The 18,793-nt window shown below is 35.4% G+C and overlaps 1 protein-coding gene across 1 annotated transcript in view; it reads left to right on the top strand.

Annotated features, from left to right (window-relative positions):
- LOC145249363 (carbonic anhydrase-related protein 10-like) overlaps nucleotides 1-18,793 on the top strand; it is a gene marked incomplete at its 5' end in the record, with an annotated part of 1,273,381 nt that overhangs the window by 568,235 nt on the left and 686,353 nt on the right. The window contains one exon of the mRNA XM_080110936.1: nucleotides 15,405-15,541. Within this exon, the coding sequence (XP_079967062.1) occupies nucleotides 15,405-15,541 (137 nt within the window). The remainder of the gene's footprint in view (nucleotides 1-15,404; nucleotides 15,542-18,793) is intronic.

Here is an 18,793-nt window from a genome sequence, read left to right as displayed (position 1 = left end):
CTGCAAACCTACGGTATTTGGTCCAGAGAGGAATTTCTGCAATAAGGTTATTATATAGTAGATTACAATATGCAAAGCAAGGAAAAAAGTGTTTTGAATATTTGATAAATTTATAAGTTGTAATAAACTCAAATGTCATTTTTATTATCTATGTTATAGATTTTATTGCTCTATTAAGTATATTGAAATCTTTCGTATCATGAAAAGCTCTGATATAAATATTTATTTTATCTGTCTCATATATATATATATGTGCGTGTGTGTGTGTGTGTTTGTGTGTGTATGTATTGTTGAATAAAAATTCTCACCTATTTATGTGTAGAAAGAATTGTAGTGTGTACCCTTTTCTTTTCGAAGTGTCTTATTTATCTGCTTGGTTTGACTTAATGCAAAGATATTCTAACAAGTACTAAGATGTTAATTGTGGTTATTAAATTTTATTTAATAAATAAGTAAATAGATAAATAAAATAGACCAAGTAAAGCCTAGCCTGAACAGTTTCAAATGTTTATTTTTCTCCCCTGACGAAGAGATTTTATTCTCGAAAATGTTGGGATATCAACTTCTACCATCTTATACGGCAAACTATGTTGAAAAATAAACATGTTATCATTGAAAAGTTTTGAAATTTCTTCAATTTTGTCATTAGTTTGATTCGTGTCAACGGTGTTAACCACAAACTTCATCGTAATATCCTTCAAACATAATTATTTTAACACACACACACACACACATATATATATATATATATATATAATATTTATATATGTGCTAACTTCACATGAAGAATTCTTAAAGCTAATTCGCCCAGCCTATAAAGAGATGTTCACAAAACAACAAAGAATCCCGTAGATAAAAGCACAGATTTCAAATGTAATAGTGTGCGCTTACCCATTTATATACATATAGAGATATATATATAAATATATATATATACATATACAGACACATGTATATATATACATGTATACACACACACACACATATATATATATATGCGACTGTGAATATGCTTGCAAAGGATTAGACGAAATTGCGCACGCATTTGTGTGTCTATTGGTATAACCGCATCTACCTACAGCGCTATTTGATTTCTTTCATCAAGCAAATTTGACTCGTTCTAAAGTCGCCAGAACGGCACTTCCGGTGTCTGACAGGTGGACAGCCACATATCCCAGCCTCCATATCGATCTGTCTGAATCTTTATTTTCGATAATTCATTAAATCACACCACCGTTGATAATTCATCGCCGACCATGTTCGTTCGCAGCTATCATCGCTGGCGTGATTTAAATACACTTGTCCCTCTCTCTCTTTCTTCGTTTTCTTCGATTTCTTTTAAATGAATCATTTATTTCAGTTTCATTTTATTCATTTATTCATGAATTATTACTATTTTGTTCACTAATTCATTATCTAATTTAAAATGGCTGCTTACATGCATAAAATTTATCACTTTCAAATATCGATGAAACATAAAGATATAAATGATAAAAAAAAATAATAATATAAACGAAAATGATTTACACGCGTAAAATTAGTTTCGACATTCCTATTCGCAAGATACGATCACTTGGAGTTGTTCGGGACATGATTCATTTTCATTGGTTAAATTCTTATCCAATCCTTTTCAGCATCTTTTTCGCATCTTCTGTGATGACATTTTCTTGCACTATGGGAATTGATGTTTCGATTCTTGCAGGTTATTGGTACAACATAACATAACGCGAGGTTTGTTTGAATGGAAAGTTTTCAATGACATCTTAAAGGTTAAAAGGTGCTCCCGAGACGGATTTCAGTGTAACCACGTGACACTCGGTCGGATATTTTATATCTCTTTGGCTGTAAAGACTTCAAGCAGAAAAGACGTCTCTATGTGCCGCACCATATGGGTGGTCAGAACGATCAGCGATGCTAGATGTACCTATTTACAATGCCTCCCACGGAACAGAGTTAGACACCAGGGTGTTTTTTTTAACGTGGAGAAAAGGTATGAAAATAAAAATTGTCCCAGTCGTGAAGGATTTCTCCTCCGCTGAAAGAGAACGAGAAATGGAAGTGCCGCTTCTGAAGAACAGATACTACACTTTGATCTTGGCCAGGTGTTTATTTTCTCCCCCGCCAAGAAAATTAGGCACAAGGCCGATTTTTAATGTGAGGAATGAAGGGTAAAGAGGACCAACTCCCCGGGGAGTAGGGGAGCTGGATAGTGACAATTGGTATGAAGGGTTGCCCCTTCATTGACCAAGGTCTTATATGTGGGGTCGCCGCCACATATGGTCTTTGCTTACAGTAGGTATTTATTTGCTCCACCACCGAGCAAATAAGACACAAGGCCAATTTTTAATGTGAGGAGTAAAGGAGGTGGAAGGGGAAAGGGGGACCAGCTACCGAGAGGTGGGAAATGGGAGCTGGTTAAAGGTCAGGTATGTGGGGTTGCCCCCCTCCATCTGGCCTTTGCTTGCAGTATCTGCCGGAACAGATACTACACTTTGAGGTATTTATTTTCTCCCCCGCTGAGCAAATTAGGCACAAGGCCGATTTTTAAAGTGAGGAGTTACGGGGAAATGGGGACCAACTCCCCGGGTAGTAGGGGAGCTGGATAGTGACAATTGGTATGAAGGGTTGCCCCTACATTGACCAAGGTCTTATATGTGGGGTCGCCCCCACATATGGTCTTTGCCTGCAGTATCTGCCGGAACAGATACTACACTTAGGTCGTCAATACGTCTCTCTCTCTCTCTCTCTCTCTCCTTCTCTTAACAAGAGTACACAGACAACCTGTCGCCTTAATGTTTCCTCTTTTTGATGGAAATCGCTCCAGACAAGGTATCAAGCAAACCTAATACAAGGAGTTAGAAAAGCAAAAAAAATCCTTCAAGGTCAAGAACTAGCCACCGATCAGTGTTAGAGAATAAATCTGGCCGTAAAATAATAATTTTCTCTATTGTCACTCTATGTAAAAAATAAAAGGACTAAATAAGGAAAGCGATAATTGTGATGCTGCAGAAAATAGACCTTACGCCCACTTTTTACTTGTTTCACGTATTGGAAATTTTATTAGCGATTTTCATGGCTGATATTTAAACGGTGGACACCATATATTTGATGTATTCTATTTCAGTATATGAAACTTCACACTTTTGTATATTAAACTTAAATTATTATGTATCTACCGTTAAATTCAGCAAACACAGTTGAAATCGCTCAGAAAGTTCCGGAAAAGACGTAAACCAGGGAAAAAACTGCAGATATAAAATTTAATCACGAAAATTAAAAGCTTGTAACGTGTCTGTGGACCTACACATGTTGTATGCAGTTTCAGTCACAAAGACGATCAAGACAAAGATAAGGAAATAACTCCAACTCGCTTTTTGTTTCTGTACAACGAAATTTATTTTCTAACGTTACCGCCGTGGCGTCAACGATGTTATTTAGAACGTTCTCTACGTCTCTTACGAGATTTAGAACGTTAACTCGTCTATCTCGATATCTTTGTTGTTCTCTCTTTTTATAATCCCTTTTCCCTCACCGGTGACGTTACTTTCCATGCATTTACATATGCGCTCCACGCTATGTTACATACCTGGTGTTTTTGTTTATCTTTATTCGTAACAATAACGATCTTTGCTCCTTATCACTTGATTGTATCTGTCACCTATCTTATGAATGCCTCATTTGTAAGATTCTTTAGGTGTTGATGTGATCTATGGGCCTCAACCATGTTCTATCTTCTCCCGGGATGTGAAGCTACGGTAATCTAAACAGTTTTGTAATCCTCGAAATAAATGATAATCCGAGAAACAAATCTGAAGAGAATAAACAAGATAAGGTATAAATTCCAACGCAAATTCTGGTAGGTCTTTGATCAGGAGTGCTGTGTGAGAATGAGCATTATCATGATGGTACGAGGGGCGTGCAATAAGTAATGCTTCTGGCCCACTTCCCATAGTAGTAGAGCAACGAAACTTGGCACAGTTATTAGTCTTTCTCTACATAGGAACCACCCAGAGTTATGCATTTCTCCCATCGTTTGATGCAGCTCTGGAAACCGTTTTTGTAGAACACCCCAGGTTGGTCCTCCAACCACGACGTGACTTCAGAAATCAAGGCTGCATCATCTGGGAAACGCTTTCCTTTAAAAAACAACTTCATGGCTGGGAAGAGGTGAAAGTCAGAGGGTACAAGGTCAGGAGAGTAGGGAGGATGGGCTAGGATTTCATAACCACACGCCCGTGCTCCTGATCTGGCGACATGCGACTTGTGGACGGGAGCGTTGTCCTGCAGGAGTAGGGTATCTTTGCTGCTCTTGCCCCGCCTCCTGATTTTGATAGCATCCCTTAATTTCCTCAAACGTGATGCATAATAGACCCTTGTAATTGAGTACCCTTTGCCATGAAATCTGTCATCACTACTCCGTCCTGGTCCCAGAAGACTGTGAGCATTATCTTGCCAGCGGAGGGCTGCACCCTTGCCTCCTTTGGAGGTGTTGAGTCCAAGTGCTTCCACTGCATTGACTAGGCTTTGGTCTCTGGATCATAGTGATGGACCCAGGTTTCATCCTGTGTAATCAGTCTTTTGAAAAATTTTGACTCATCTTCTTAGCATTCATCCTCGAGCACTCGACGAGTTCTCGCTCTGGAATGGTGTGATCAACCTGTGAATCAATCAGGCAGACACCTTATGCATATGCAAATGGTCATGAATGATAGTTTCCACGGATCCTGTACTAATCTTGACATCTTGGGCTATTTGGCGAATAGTAATGCGCCGATCTTACAAAATGGCAGCCTCAACTTAACGGACAGATGCCTCATCAATGGCAGAAGGGGGGGCGACCAGGTCTGGGAGCTGTTTCCACAGACTTCCGGCCATGTTTGAATTCACAATGCCAGCGTTTTACAAGGTAATATGATGGGACATTATCACCATAAGTTTCTTTCATTTCATCAAAAGTCTCCTGTGGTGTTCGTCCTTTCAAATACTAAAACCGGATCACTGCTCGACATTCAACATGCTCTATTTCACACCAGATTCAGTTCAAACACCTGTAAAACAAAAACCGCAATTAGTTCAGAGCTGTAATTTGCCACATAACCCGTAGAGATATAAATCATTGAACATGCAAAATGTCAGCTAGATCAGACAACCAGACGTGGGCCAGCACATTACTTATTGCACGCCCCTCGTAGATGATGTACTTTTTCTGTTGGCAAAAGAAGATCGTTTTCAGGTCAGCACGAGTGCGAATATTGCAGAAAAATATAAACAATGCTTTATTAATCTGAAAGGTAAAGTATAAATTAATCGCGGTGATATGTTTAAGTAATAACAATATGTATGAAATAAATTACAATAGTTTTAAATGACTCTTCTATTAACCGGAAATTTATTTTGCATTGATCCGATATATGTATATGAAGATATACTTCTTAAACACGGTATTATCATCCCAAAGGGGAAAAACATTTTCCTTCGTAAGTTATGTCTAGTGATGTCCAGAAATACTACCTATTTGGTAGTAGATATTAATAATAATATCAGTACATTACCACGTGGACTTGATATGTGGCGTGAATAAATGTTCCGATAAGATGAGAGGCAAAAAAGACAGCCAGAAGTGACCATCGTTGAGAGAGGACAGCTGGCAAAACAGAAAATTAATTCGACGACTACCAAGGGACAAGTATGCTTGACTGACGCCGAAAAGAAACTCGAAAAAGATATACGATCATCGTCGCGAAAAATGACACCAAGGGAAAATAATCCATTGGCCATTTGCAAATGTTTTGCGCTCGCTCGATGACTTCCATAGCCATTTTAAGTAATATGTCATGCTCTGTTTGGTATCTTGAATCTTTTATGATTGGCTAAACCGAGAGAATGCTGGCATGGGATCACGTTTTGAGGAGACTTAAAAGGATACCTAATTGATTATTAGGTTCGCCTTATAATGGGACATAGCATCACGATAATAGGTAATCCCTAGAGTAATAAATTTCATATTATTTAGACAATCGTCCAAAGTAGAAAGCTTGTAACCAATGAATGGATGTTAAATCTATACTGCTATGAGAAATGTATCCGCTCGTATATCCGTCTGTCGGTGTCAGTTAATATACTTAATCTATGAGTTTCAGGAACGTGACATTTGATAGCAATTTTCGCTTAAATTAGTTAAGATTTTCACATGACGTGTAAAATCTGAATTTATATATATATATATATATACATATATATATATATACATATATATATGTATACATATATATATATATATATATATATATATATATATATATATATATATATATGAAATAAAATGGAGGTTGAAGGACCTGAATACTCAACGTTTCGCTCGTATTCAGGTCCTTCCACCTCCATTTTATTTCATATCATCGGATTTAATCGAGCTCAACAATCATATATATATACGCGCGCGCGTGTATGCGTGTGTGTATGTGTGTGTGTGTGTGCTATTTGTTTTGTTTTTGCGATGAATTCAATTATTTACGATACTGCATTTTAACTTAATGCGAGTTGGGAATAATTTTCCCTTTATCTAATTTGGTACCCCCACAGGGGGAGCGGTATATATATTATTTTTAAGATATAATTATCCACTGACACGTGTTTCGTCGTCTATGATTCATCATTCAGCCACTCTGATGAGTCGTCTACGTGGATAATTATGTCAGTGGATAATTATATTTTGAAGATAATATATATATATATATAAATATATATATATATATATTATATAAACTTAATTGATTATGTATCTACCGTTAATTTTGATAGACACAGCAATTGAAATTGCTTAGAAAGTTCCAGACAAGCTAGTAATTCAGGGAAAACCTTCAATCCGCGGCTGGGGAAAGGTGTTTCTCTAGCCGCACTGATGAGTTGTGACACAACGAAACATTACTGTATGTGGATGATAATTAAACTTTTTGGGTTGAGCACTTTGTAAATATATTTTCGCCCGACGCGTATTTAAAGCGATTAAGCGAAGCCCACTACTAATTTGTTTGTAAACAAGATGATGGTTCGAGCACTTTGCGACGGGAGGTTGTGGATATAATACACACTCTAGGAGAAATATTTACGGCACTGATTCGTAGCCGAATGGTGAGAGCTGCCGACTGTCAATGCGACGTTCAATCCACGGCTGGGGAAAGGTTTTTGTCTAGCCGCACTCATGAGTTGTGATACACTGATACAACTAAAAAGTACTGTATGCGGATGACGATATATATATATATATACCTATGCCTCGAATCTTAAATAAAGTATTTTCACTAAATGGCTTATTTTTAGCAAAACAATGTTTTTAGGAAGTCATAAATTTTGCTATTTACCACATAAATTGAAAAACTAAAACGCTTATATGAAAAACGTAAAATAAGCCAAAATTTAAAAAGGGTATTCCATGGTATAGCTAGGTTCAATAATAAAAATATAAATGCCCAGTCGTAACATCCAAGACAATTACGAAATGCATAATCATAATGGAGTGTTTTTTTTATGTTACAATGTATGCATATGAAGAAATCCATAAAGCGTAAAATCGTTCCAATTTTAATCCTTTTTAATATACTGATTTTAAAATATATTAATAGCGTAAGAAATTTTTCAGTAAACTTTACATAACAAACGTTTTAAGAAAAAATATATAGGTAGATAGATATAAATGCGTGTGTGCTACAACTTTATCACTCCAAATACTACAGAATTATGCACAGTGTAGAAAATATGCAGGAATAGAACAGCGTAATTGATGAATAAAACCAATCACCCAAAAAGAAACTGTGAAGAAATAATAATTGATTAATGAAAGTTAGATTTTTTCGCTTTCGTTTAATTTATTTTTAAATGGAAAAGTAGGTTTTAATATCAATGTAAGTGCGACAAGATCTCAACACACACATACACACACTAATATATATATATATATATATATATATATATATATGATGAAAATAATGGAAATAGTATTCCGACAAAATAGAGAAATAAAAAGGAACAAACCGTATTATGTGTTCATCAACGTTTCGTCTTTATTTCCAGGCTTCGTCTGTATTCCAATCCTTGCTGTAGCTGTTCATTTGAAGCTGAAATCCAGAGGAAGTCTTGAAATAAAGACGAAACGTTGATGAACACATAATACGATTTGTTCCTTTTTATTTCTCTCTCTCTCTCTCTTTATTTATATATATATATATATATATATATATATATATATATATATATATATATATATATATATAGGAGGTGCCTCCAATAAGTTTTCAGACTTTTTGTACAGGCATTGAAAATTGTCGTAGACTCTTACAAATCCAGTATATATTGCTATACATCTTATTAGCAATTTTTATGAACAGCAAGGATTGGAATACACCCTACTAAAGCCTGATTGGCACAGCTGATAATTTTCAAAAAATGCAATCTGGACATGAGAACATTTTGGAATAACGATATGCAATAAGATTTTGCTTTAAACTTGGAGCAAATTCCACAGGAATGCTTTAAATGCATCAAACTGCTTTTGGACACTCGTTCATGAATCGAGCATCAGTTTTTGAGTGGCATAAGAGATTCAAGAAAGGCAATGAGACTGGGAGGGAGGTTTAAATAGGTGAGAGAAGAAAGGAAGTCAGAACACCGTTGAATGGCCCCCTCAAAAAAATTAATGGATAAGGACCGTCGTGTGATAAAAGAGATTATAAGTGTACAGTTTATTTACAAGGAACTTAAAATGCCGAGGATTTGCGCAAAGTTTGTTCACCTGGTGCTCAGATACGATCAGAAAGAAAAACGTTGTCATGACCAAGATGGGGATCAAGACAGTTCCTCACCTTCCCTATAGTCGAGATCTTGCTCCCTCTGACTTTTGGCTATTCCATAAGCTCTATGGGAAACCGTGAGGCTGTCGTTATGAGACAATTGGGTGGATGAAAGATGATGTGACGACGCTCACACGAGAGGAGTTCGATGAGATCTTCCAAAAGTTGTCGGAACGGTACAGCAGTGCATTGCAGCCGGAGGGAATTACTTCAAAAGGGACTAGCGTTTCATGTATCAGTGGATAATTATATTTTAAAAACAATATTATGCCGCTCCCCAAATTGGTTAAAGGAAAAATTATTCCCAACAGTAGTGTTCGTGTGTGTGTGCGCACCTCCTTTACAGCTAACACCACTGGACCGATCATGAGCTAACCTGGCATGCTAATGGACCTCATGTAGAGATGGTGCACACCATTTTTCAAGGTTAAGGTTAAAGATCAAGGTCATAGCATATGTATATATACTCTCCTTCAGCCCATACCATTGGACCGTTCAGGACCAAACCTGGCAGTATGATGGTCCTCACCTTTTTTAAAGGTTCAGTTCAAAGGTCAAGATCACAGCCTGTGTATATATACTCTACTACAGCTTACAACACTGAACCAATCATTTACGAACGTGACATAATGATGGCCTCTGACCTAGGGATGTGCAAATGTTAAGGTTGGGACTTTTTTATATGCTCAGTACCTGCTTCACGAGTACCCGAGCGTACAACAATCTCTCACGCTAAGCACGAGTATATATATATATATATATATATATATATATATATATATATATATATATACATGTGTGTGTGTTATATCTAGGGCTATAACAAGTAAATATTCTTATCATTGTTTTGACTCGAGTTTATATCCGGCATAGTTTGACACAGTTAATCAAGCGAGAACCACCTCACTCTATCTAAAAACATATAAGATATTAACTGATATATTCTCGAGAGTCAAAATAATATTAGAATATTCTCTTGTTATACCTATTTACAATGCCTACCCACGGGACAGTGTTAGACACCAGGATCGTTTTTTAACGCGGAGAAAAGGTACAAAAATAAAAATTGTGTCAGTCGTGAAGGATTTCTCCTCCACTGAAACAGAACGAAAAATGGGAGTGCCGCATCTGAAGGATAGATACTACACTTTGATCTTGGCCAAAAGTCAAAGTACTCTTGTCATAGCCCTAATTATAACTAAGTATCGCGCTTTACTAATAAAACAACAACGGTTATGTAAAACTCGATGTTATACATTAATATAGTGTCCTGGTTTGATACACTGATTTCAATACTTTACTCTCACAGCACTATGATATTTTATAAAAAGATTTATTTTGGGCTTAAAGATAAGCATTACTTTCCTATAATAATTTTTATTATTGGAGCAAAATCTCTTTTTTGTGGGACATTATCTTAATGTGTGATAACAGCCAATTGTCGTCGGGTGCAAATATTAAGAAAAGGGGTTGCTACAAAACAATTAAATGTGGAATTCATGCAGTTTTGCTACCGTTCGATCGACTTGTAACGCACTGCATTGTCTTTAGTAAAGGCCTACCCTTCTCTTTTTCTAGTTGGTTTGTGTGATGTCTTTATACAGTCGCTATCTATAATGCTGTATAATAATAAGGACTAGGACAACAGCATATTCTTTTCATTGTTTTGACTCATGAGTGTGTACTTGTTGATAATTTATAAGCTTTTATATATTGATGTGGTTCTCGGTTGATTAACTCTGTCTAACTGTGTCGGATATATGCTCAAGAGTCAAAATAATGTAAAGAATATGCTGTTGTCACAGCCCTAGTAATAATTGATTTTTTTCACAGTGTAATCAATGAGGAGAAGACGTCGCACATTCCAAAATACGGAGGTCAAATCTGTCCCTTCTTATGATTGATTTTGACGAATTTCATCTGCGCTTGTCAACTTAGCTGACTGCCGACTGGAACCCTTTGTTAGGTAGTAGATTTATATTTAAGCCATTGTCACAAATTTATGCAATCATTCATTTTTGTTGCGGTGAAACTGTTACAAACAACGCTCTGAATTGTTGACACATTTTTGTTTTGTTTATTGACTGTACCCACGAACACGAACAGCTTGTCGGCTGTAGGGCCGCAATCTCGTAGTAACATATTCCACAAATGAAAGGTTATTGGAAATAAAAGATGTTGCTGTGAATTCCTCATCACGGTAAGCACACGAGGAAAGAAAACAAATACCTCTTCGATTGTATTAGAGAAACGAGTTCTTGGTGTCTGAGGAAGCTGAATATTAGATATTGCGAATAAGGCCAATATTTTGTATAGAAAAAAAAACGATGGCGGAGAGAACGATCAGCAATGTTTCTCATGTGAGAAAGGGGGTGCAAAGAAGAGAAAACATTATCTTAAATGCATTGTCAAAATTGAAATGATTTTCTGCTGTTCTGATTTACAACAACGGTTATTGATTAATTTACGTCACGTGGGAACAAGCATGAAAAAGAAGAAGAGATTGAATGAACTGCTGCGGCGTGTCATTTACACAACAGGAATCCATCTTCTTTATAATTTTTTTGAGATGAGGCTTTATAATCTGTGCATTCATTTTTTTTTTTTTTTTTTTTTTTGCGGACTGTTATGCCCATCTTTATAGTTGTTATTTCATCATGTTTCTTGCCCTTCTTCTCAAAGGATTAAAAAATAATAATACCGTTCGGTACGGAACCGACAATGAAAGACCAGATAACGGCACAAAATTTGATGTATAAGATTACAAAATCAATTCTTGATTACCCCTTTGGGGCCACTGGCGCAATGGATAGAAGCGTTATGCCTTTACGGTTCCAGGTAGACATCGTCTGAAATATAGCGGTTTCAATCCTATCCGAGCATGCCAGAGGATTAATTTACCAAAACGTGATGAAACAACAACTATGAAAGGCAGTAATTACTCGAATAAGTAACAAGACTCAGCATCTCTATCACCTGAATAAGGCCCGAGGATGAGTTGGCCGAAGCGTACTGAAAAAAAAACAACTATGAAGGTGAGCATGACAACAACTATGATGATGAGGATAACAGTCCGCAGAAAAGAATGAATGTAGGTATAGAGCTGTCTACCTAAGGAGCCGCTGTCCGTATTAGATGTTGCGGTCGGCGAATTGGTCATCGTACTGCGATTTGGTGACGTAATTAAAACGGTAGAAAACGGACTCTATTCCACGATGTCGTTTCATGAAGTTTGACGAGCGACTAGAGATTTAAAACAATATCACTCGCACATTGATGGAGTGCGTGTATTAAAGGTTCCGAAAAACATCTGGCTGAATAAAAGATGGCTAATAAGTAGAAGTAGACCCTGATTCTATTATGCCGTGTGTCTGGAGATTGTTCCGAAGAGAAGCGTCCACGTGTGGCCAATTAAGATGGACAAAGTTGGTTGAGCTGATGTTCGTAATAACTCACATGTTACACTGCGGTATTGCCGAATTCTTAATTGGATCTTATCAATTCTTAAAAATTTGGAAACGGTTCGATGATTTCCAAGGTCATCCGAGGTCATTCTAAAGCGCAAAATCTAGGAATATCAAAACGTGTTTACCGATTCTTACAAGGATGTCGTTTTTCACTCCTTACTGATTTACTCTTAATAGTCCGTCAAAAAAAAAATAATTGTTTTCTCACCAATTCCGTTTCTTATTGATATTCGTGTGTCTCTTTTATTGTGTTCTGTTATTAATTTGTCTAAGTGGTATCGGCTGTCGTCTTCTACGAGGAAGATTGTCGAACTTAATTCGATAAAAGATTGGAAACATTATTTTTTTGTTATTATACTTAATACATTATTACTTAAATTATCTCCCTTCTTCCCATCTTTCGTGATAACGTGAATTTATTTCTTGAGCCTTTTTTTCCTTTGTTATTTCATCGACCGTTTGTCGTATTCATTAATTTGCGGCGAAATTATTTCGTTCTTCCATCGTTTGTTTATACTTTTTACTTTCTTAGTCATATCAATATCGGACGCGTGTGTTTTAAGATGAGTCGACCATGCGAAGTCGGATACTAAATGGTTCCCCTACATCCCCGATAAAAACTCATTGTACATATGCATATTTTTATTACGAATATATAAAATGTAGTCATATGATGGCCCACTGATTATTATTTCAGTTGAACTATTTTACTCGTTTTAATCAAATATTTTTGTCACGATTTCTAAAACTTTAGAATATACTACTACTATTACTACTGCCGCTACTACTACTACTACTACTAGTAGTAGTAGTAGTATTACTATTACTGAAACTACTTCTATGATTCTGGTGCTGCCTAAGCAGGCTGTCTGAAGATACTGCTTTCCAGATGAAAAATGCATCAAACATTTATGTGATTGTTTCTCTCTCTCTTTCGTTCTCTCTCTCTCTCTCTCTCTCTCTCTCTCCTCTTTACAAACTGAGTCATCCTCGGCAAAGCCAAAAAATTAAAAACAGCAATTTTCCTCTACAAAACAACCAACCTTACTAAATAGTTGACGATATAAAGAACTTGAAGCACAAAAACTTTTTTTTTTTCCAAAATTACTCTATTCGGCATCAAATAACTGGAAAAGGTTTGATATCGCGTAAAAAATCAAGCCAGTTTCATGAAAAAATATTTTCAGCATATTTTTTTTCAAAATGACTGGATTCGGCATTAAATAACTTGAAAAAGATTAATATGACGTAACAAAAAAAAAACAAATATCATGACAAAATATTTTATGTATATCTTTTCAAAATGACTGTATTCAGCATTAAAATATTAAAAAGCGGTTGATATGCCGTAAGACAAAACCAGAAAACTATCTACTGCTATGAACTGTATCAATACGTGTTGAAAACAACTATTTTTTTGTATATTGTTAAACACATAAAATTAAAGAATGGAAAGAATCTGTATACTTATTTATTCCTTTGGGAACTGTTATCTTCATCTTCATAGTTGTTGTTCTACCACGTTTCCTCCAACAATTACTCTGACCTTCCTTAATTGGTTAACTGCGACAGAATAAGAATGATGAGTCTCTTAACTGTATCCTTAGTGATTACTGCCTTCCATAGTTGTTGTTGTATCACGATTTTGGCCAACTAATTCTCTGGCCTCTTTGAGGAGGATTGACACCTCCTTTCAGACAATGCTCACCTGGAACCATAGAGACTCAACACCTCTGTCCATTGCGCCACGGCCCCCGAATGAAGATACTACTAAAACTCTGAAAATCTTATTATCTAACTTGCTTGCTTGCCACCGTGCACATGTGTTTTTAATGATGTGATGTGGGGCTAGTAACTAGAGTCGTGATCAGAGCAGAATGGTAAAAATATATTAATTCAAAAGTCAGAATCATATAATTATATTGAAACAAAATTAAACTTAATCAAAAACTTAAAACGCAACTAAAAGAATTATAGACATGCTGTTGGGAGTGCGGAATAAAAATAATATATACAAAAACGAATGAAAATATAAACAAATGCTTCAAATTGATAAAATATATGTCATTTTTAGAATTTACTAGAAGGGAAACCCGGCGTTGCCCGGGATTGAATGATGATCAACGAATATTTCAAACTCCTATATTTTTATTGTCATCGAAATCTGTGAATCCGCCCGGGAGAAAGCTTCACATGCCTCCATGCAGTAACTTTGTCCAAAATATATGTTATTCTACACTGTACTCTAGAGAACCTATTGATCTTTTATAAAATTATTTTATATATACTTCTTTTCAGTTAACGATAAAAAAACATTATGAAAGTTACGTGCGGAGTTAGAACCTACAGCCTCATAAATGTTTTTTTTTTTAAATAACTATAAAAGTCTTATAAAATTCTTTGCATTTAATGAAAACAAATGAAAAAAATTACCTTTTGTTTGAACCTACTGACTACGTCATGAAAAAAAAAATAAATAAATAAACGCGCTACCAACTTAGCCGCAGTAGAATTTTCACGGTCCGTTGTTCTATCATTGTTGCTAAACGACAACATGGAAAAATGGCTTTACCGAAAGTAAATTAATTAAAATAGCGATTTCGATTCCCAATTATCAGTAATTATTGAGCGTATTCTGAGACAAACTTAACTAAGTTGTACAGAAGACTGTGTAAATGACACTCTCAAATTAATACATAAAAATTCTGTAAATTTTAAATAAAATCTATTCAGCCGTTTTAGAGGTTTTAAGGCACGAACTAACACACTTAGATAAAGTTGCATTCATATAATTGTAGAGATTTACTATAAAATAACACTACTGGACATAATTAGATTATGGAACAATTAATTTAAAATGGATATATTTCCGAATATTTTTAATTAACCCAAGGCAAATTAATAATCAATTAACATCTTTTGATTGATTGGACGATTTCATTTTTTAATGTGTCTGACAGGTGATAATGTACGTACGAACAAAAAAATGATATAACGTATTATCACATAGATTTAAAATGTAAGTTTGCATCCGTCCATGATTGGCGATTTTATTCAATTAATAAATCACTTTCTCTTTGTTATTTTGCAGGGCCGACATATTGGGGAAAGATCAATCCAGATTGGACTTTGTGCGAAAGAGGGAAACAACAGTCGCCAGTGAACATAGACCCCAAATCGCTGGTTTACGACCCGAACTTGAGACCTTTTAAATTAGAGAGAAAACGAGTAAGTAGTATTTCTTTACTAGAGAGAGAGATGCGCCTTTTACACACACTCAGATTAAACTTTTATAATTTAACTTTGAATCAAAAAAACGATTATATATATATATATATATATATATATATATATATATATATATATATATATATATACAAGCAAGCAGTTAATAAAACATGTTAAAAAACGCTTTGAAATGAGTTAAAAACATATTTAATCTGAAAAGGAAACGCGAGATAAGTGGATAGTCCTTAATCCGCGGAGTTTCGAAGAAATACTTTCCTTCTCATCAGAGGGTAGGAATAAAAAAATGCGGGATCGGATTTTGCATGCAAAAGTATTTGATGAAGCAACAAGTAAGTCAAAGATTTTACTGGAAAACAAAAAAAAGTGAAGCAGAGGGAATATGGTGAAGAAAAAGGTGATTACACATGAATAGATAGTCTGGTGGAAGATAAATAATCCAGTGACGGTAAAATCCAAGTATATAACTACATGACTTCATGTATATATCCAAGTTTATTTTATTTTTATTTTATATATATATATATATATATATATATATATATATATATATATATATAATGAAACAGTTTTTCTAATCTACTTTCTATATTTCTGAATTTTTAAGATGACGATTGGTTATTCGTATTATTGGAATTCGTATTAGTGACATTCATCTAAATATTTGAAGGTTCAATCTACTGTGAGCGATACTAAGAGTACAATGGCGAATTACGCAAGACTTTTACACGGTCATGGTAGACATAACGAGAGCAAGCTACCCCCATGGATTAAACAAATTGTTCCTTTCGAAATTCCGTACAGATTTCCGAGTTCCGCAGAAAGATTTTCAGGTTTGACAAGATACACCTAAACAAGGTCGGGGGTTACATCGATCGAAACGTAATGCGAAAAACATTTAAAATGAGAAATGTAGTTCGAATAATACAAGAGTCTGTTATTCGTTAGCTTCATCATCTTTTTTGTTTTCTTCTGCATCTTTATTATTATTTTTTTTTATTTCATTCATGTTCTCAGCCATTGTTTCTTCTTAACATAATATTCTTCTTTCTTTAATTTTTTTGCGTCTTTCTCTCTTCATTTTCTTCTAATTCTCCTCATTTTCTTCTAATTCTCTTCATTTTCTTCTAATTCTCCTCATTCAAATTTATTCGTCATATTTCCCTTCTATATTTTCGCCTTCATTTCATTTTCTTCGTTCACCTCTACCTTAGAGTCTCCTAACGCTGTAATGAAGCCCATGATCATATTTAATCTATTTAGGCAGAATAAAATAAGAAGTATTATTTTGGAACGCCCTTTATATATAGATGTGTGTGTATGAGAGAGAGTGAGATATATATATATATATATATATATATATATATATATATATATATATAGATATATATAGAGAGAGAGAGTTAGATAAAGTCAGATATATATATATATATAGATAGATAGATAGATAGATAGATAGATAGATAGCATTATCGCATGCCCCACCGGTTCTCGTCAGATCACCAAGATCAAGCAACGTTGAGCCTGGTTAGTACCAGATGGATTACCATTAGGAATTTTAGGCGCTGTATGTGCTCTCCACTTATCTCGGTATTTGTTTCCAGTCGTCCTGAAGATTCACTTTACGTGCCACTGGTATTTAACAATGTCGACCAAGGAGAAGTGTGGTTGGCGATTGCGCACCTCCTGCCACAAAAACTTTCAGGCGCAGGTATCCCTTCGTGGGTATCCATATATTTCTAGTCTATTCTACAAATCTAAAAGCGACCTGACACGACATTCGAGGATTCACAATATTATCACGAGATCACTTTAGTTTTATGTCACATATGTGTACTTTCATGTAGAACTTAAGCTGGGTTAAAAAGTCACCTACGTAAACACAAATCCACATAGCTTAACTGAAGAGATGGCAAACTTCTGTCAAGAAGTTGCAATCATACATTTATATTCATGTATTTGTACTCCCTTTACAGCTACTACTACTACTACTACTACTACTACAATAATAATAATAATAATAATAATAATAATAATAATAATAACGACGACTATGCACAATGCACTACATCCACTGACTTTACGTGAAAAGAAAAAACGGAAAAAGAGGAAAGGTTTCTATAGAAGACTGTGTAAATGACACTAAAAAAGAATTCGAAAAATGTAGAACACCGAATGAATAATATACCACAGTAAGAGACACCGAATGAATAATATACCACAGTAAGAGACACCGAATGAATAATATACCACAGTAAGAGACACCGAATGAATAATATACCACAGTAAGAGACACCGAATGAATAATATACCACAGTAAGAGACACCGAATGAATAATATACCACAGTAAGAGACACCGAATGAATAATATACCACAGTAAGAGACACCGAATGAATAATATACCACAGTAAGAGACACCGAATGAATAATATACCACAGTAAGAGACACCGAATGAATAATATACCACAGTAAGAGACACCGAATGAATAATATACCACAGTAAGAGACACCGAATGAATAATATACCACAGTAAGAGACACTGACAGAATGAACAAGACAGAAAAAGAAGAAACGTGGGATAAGATGAGAAAAGAAAAATGGAAGCCTAAACAAAGAAACTGAATCTCTTACAAGCGAGGAAGGCAGTACACTAGAAAGTATGCAGACAACTACATCTTGAAAACACTGACAAATGGTACAAGCACAAACCGGCAGCAGTGCTCGAAAACGAAAATCACAACATCGTATGCACATGGACAAACAAATAGATAAATCCATTCAATCAAGAAGGTCGGATGTCATAATAATTAACACGAAGGAACTGTCCTAGATCTCGCAGTCCAAGCAGACCACAGAGTGAAGATCAAAGAGACAGAGAAGTGGAGCAAACGCATGAAACTGACCAGGGTCAAAGGGATACGGAAGAGCGAAGAAAGTTAGCATAACACGAATAAAAGTAGGAGCACTAGGAACAATACCAAAAAACTTTTTACAAAAAGAATAGGCGTGATTGGCATCAAACGGATGACTGAGAAAATACAATGAATAACAATAATGAAAACGACTGAAATATGAAGGAAAACCCTTGAGTGCGGAGACTAATACACATTATTCGCGTGCGCTGGCTGGGTATACAGAAACTACTACAGAGGAAAACCGCAAAGAAACACGACTTGGAATCATGAAAACTGAAGCTGTATAATAGCATTATTGTATGTTAGGCCTATGAC

The sequence above is a fragment of the Euprymna scolopes genome, chromosome 28, assembly GCF_053919585.1.
Source record: "Euprymna scolopes isolate OS-2025 chromosome 28, ASM5391958v1, whole genome shotgun sequence".
NCBI lineage: Eukaryota > Metazoa > Mollusca > Cephalopoda > Sepiida > Sepiolidae > Euprymna > Euprymna scolopes.
Note: the sequence above shows the minus strand (reverse complement) of the source record. Positions and strands in the feature narration are given on the sequence as shown.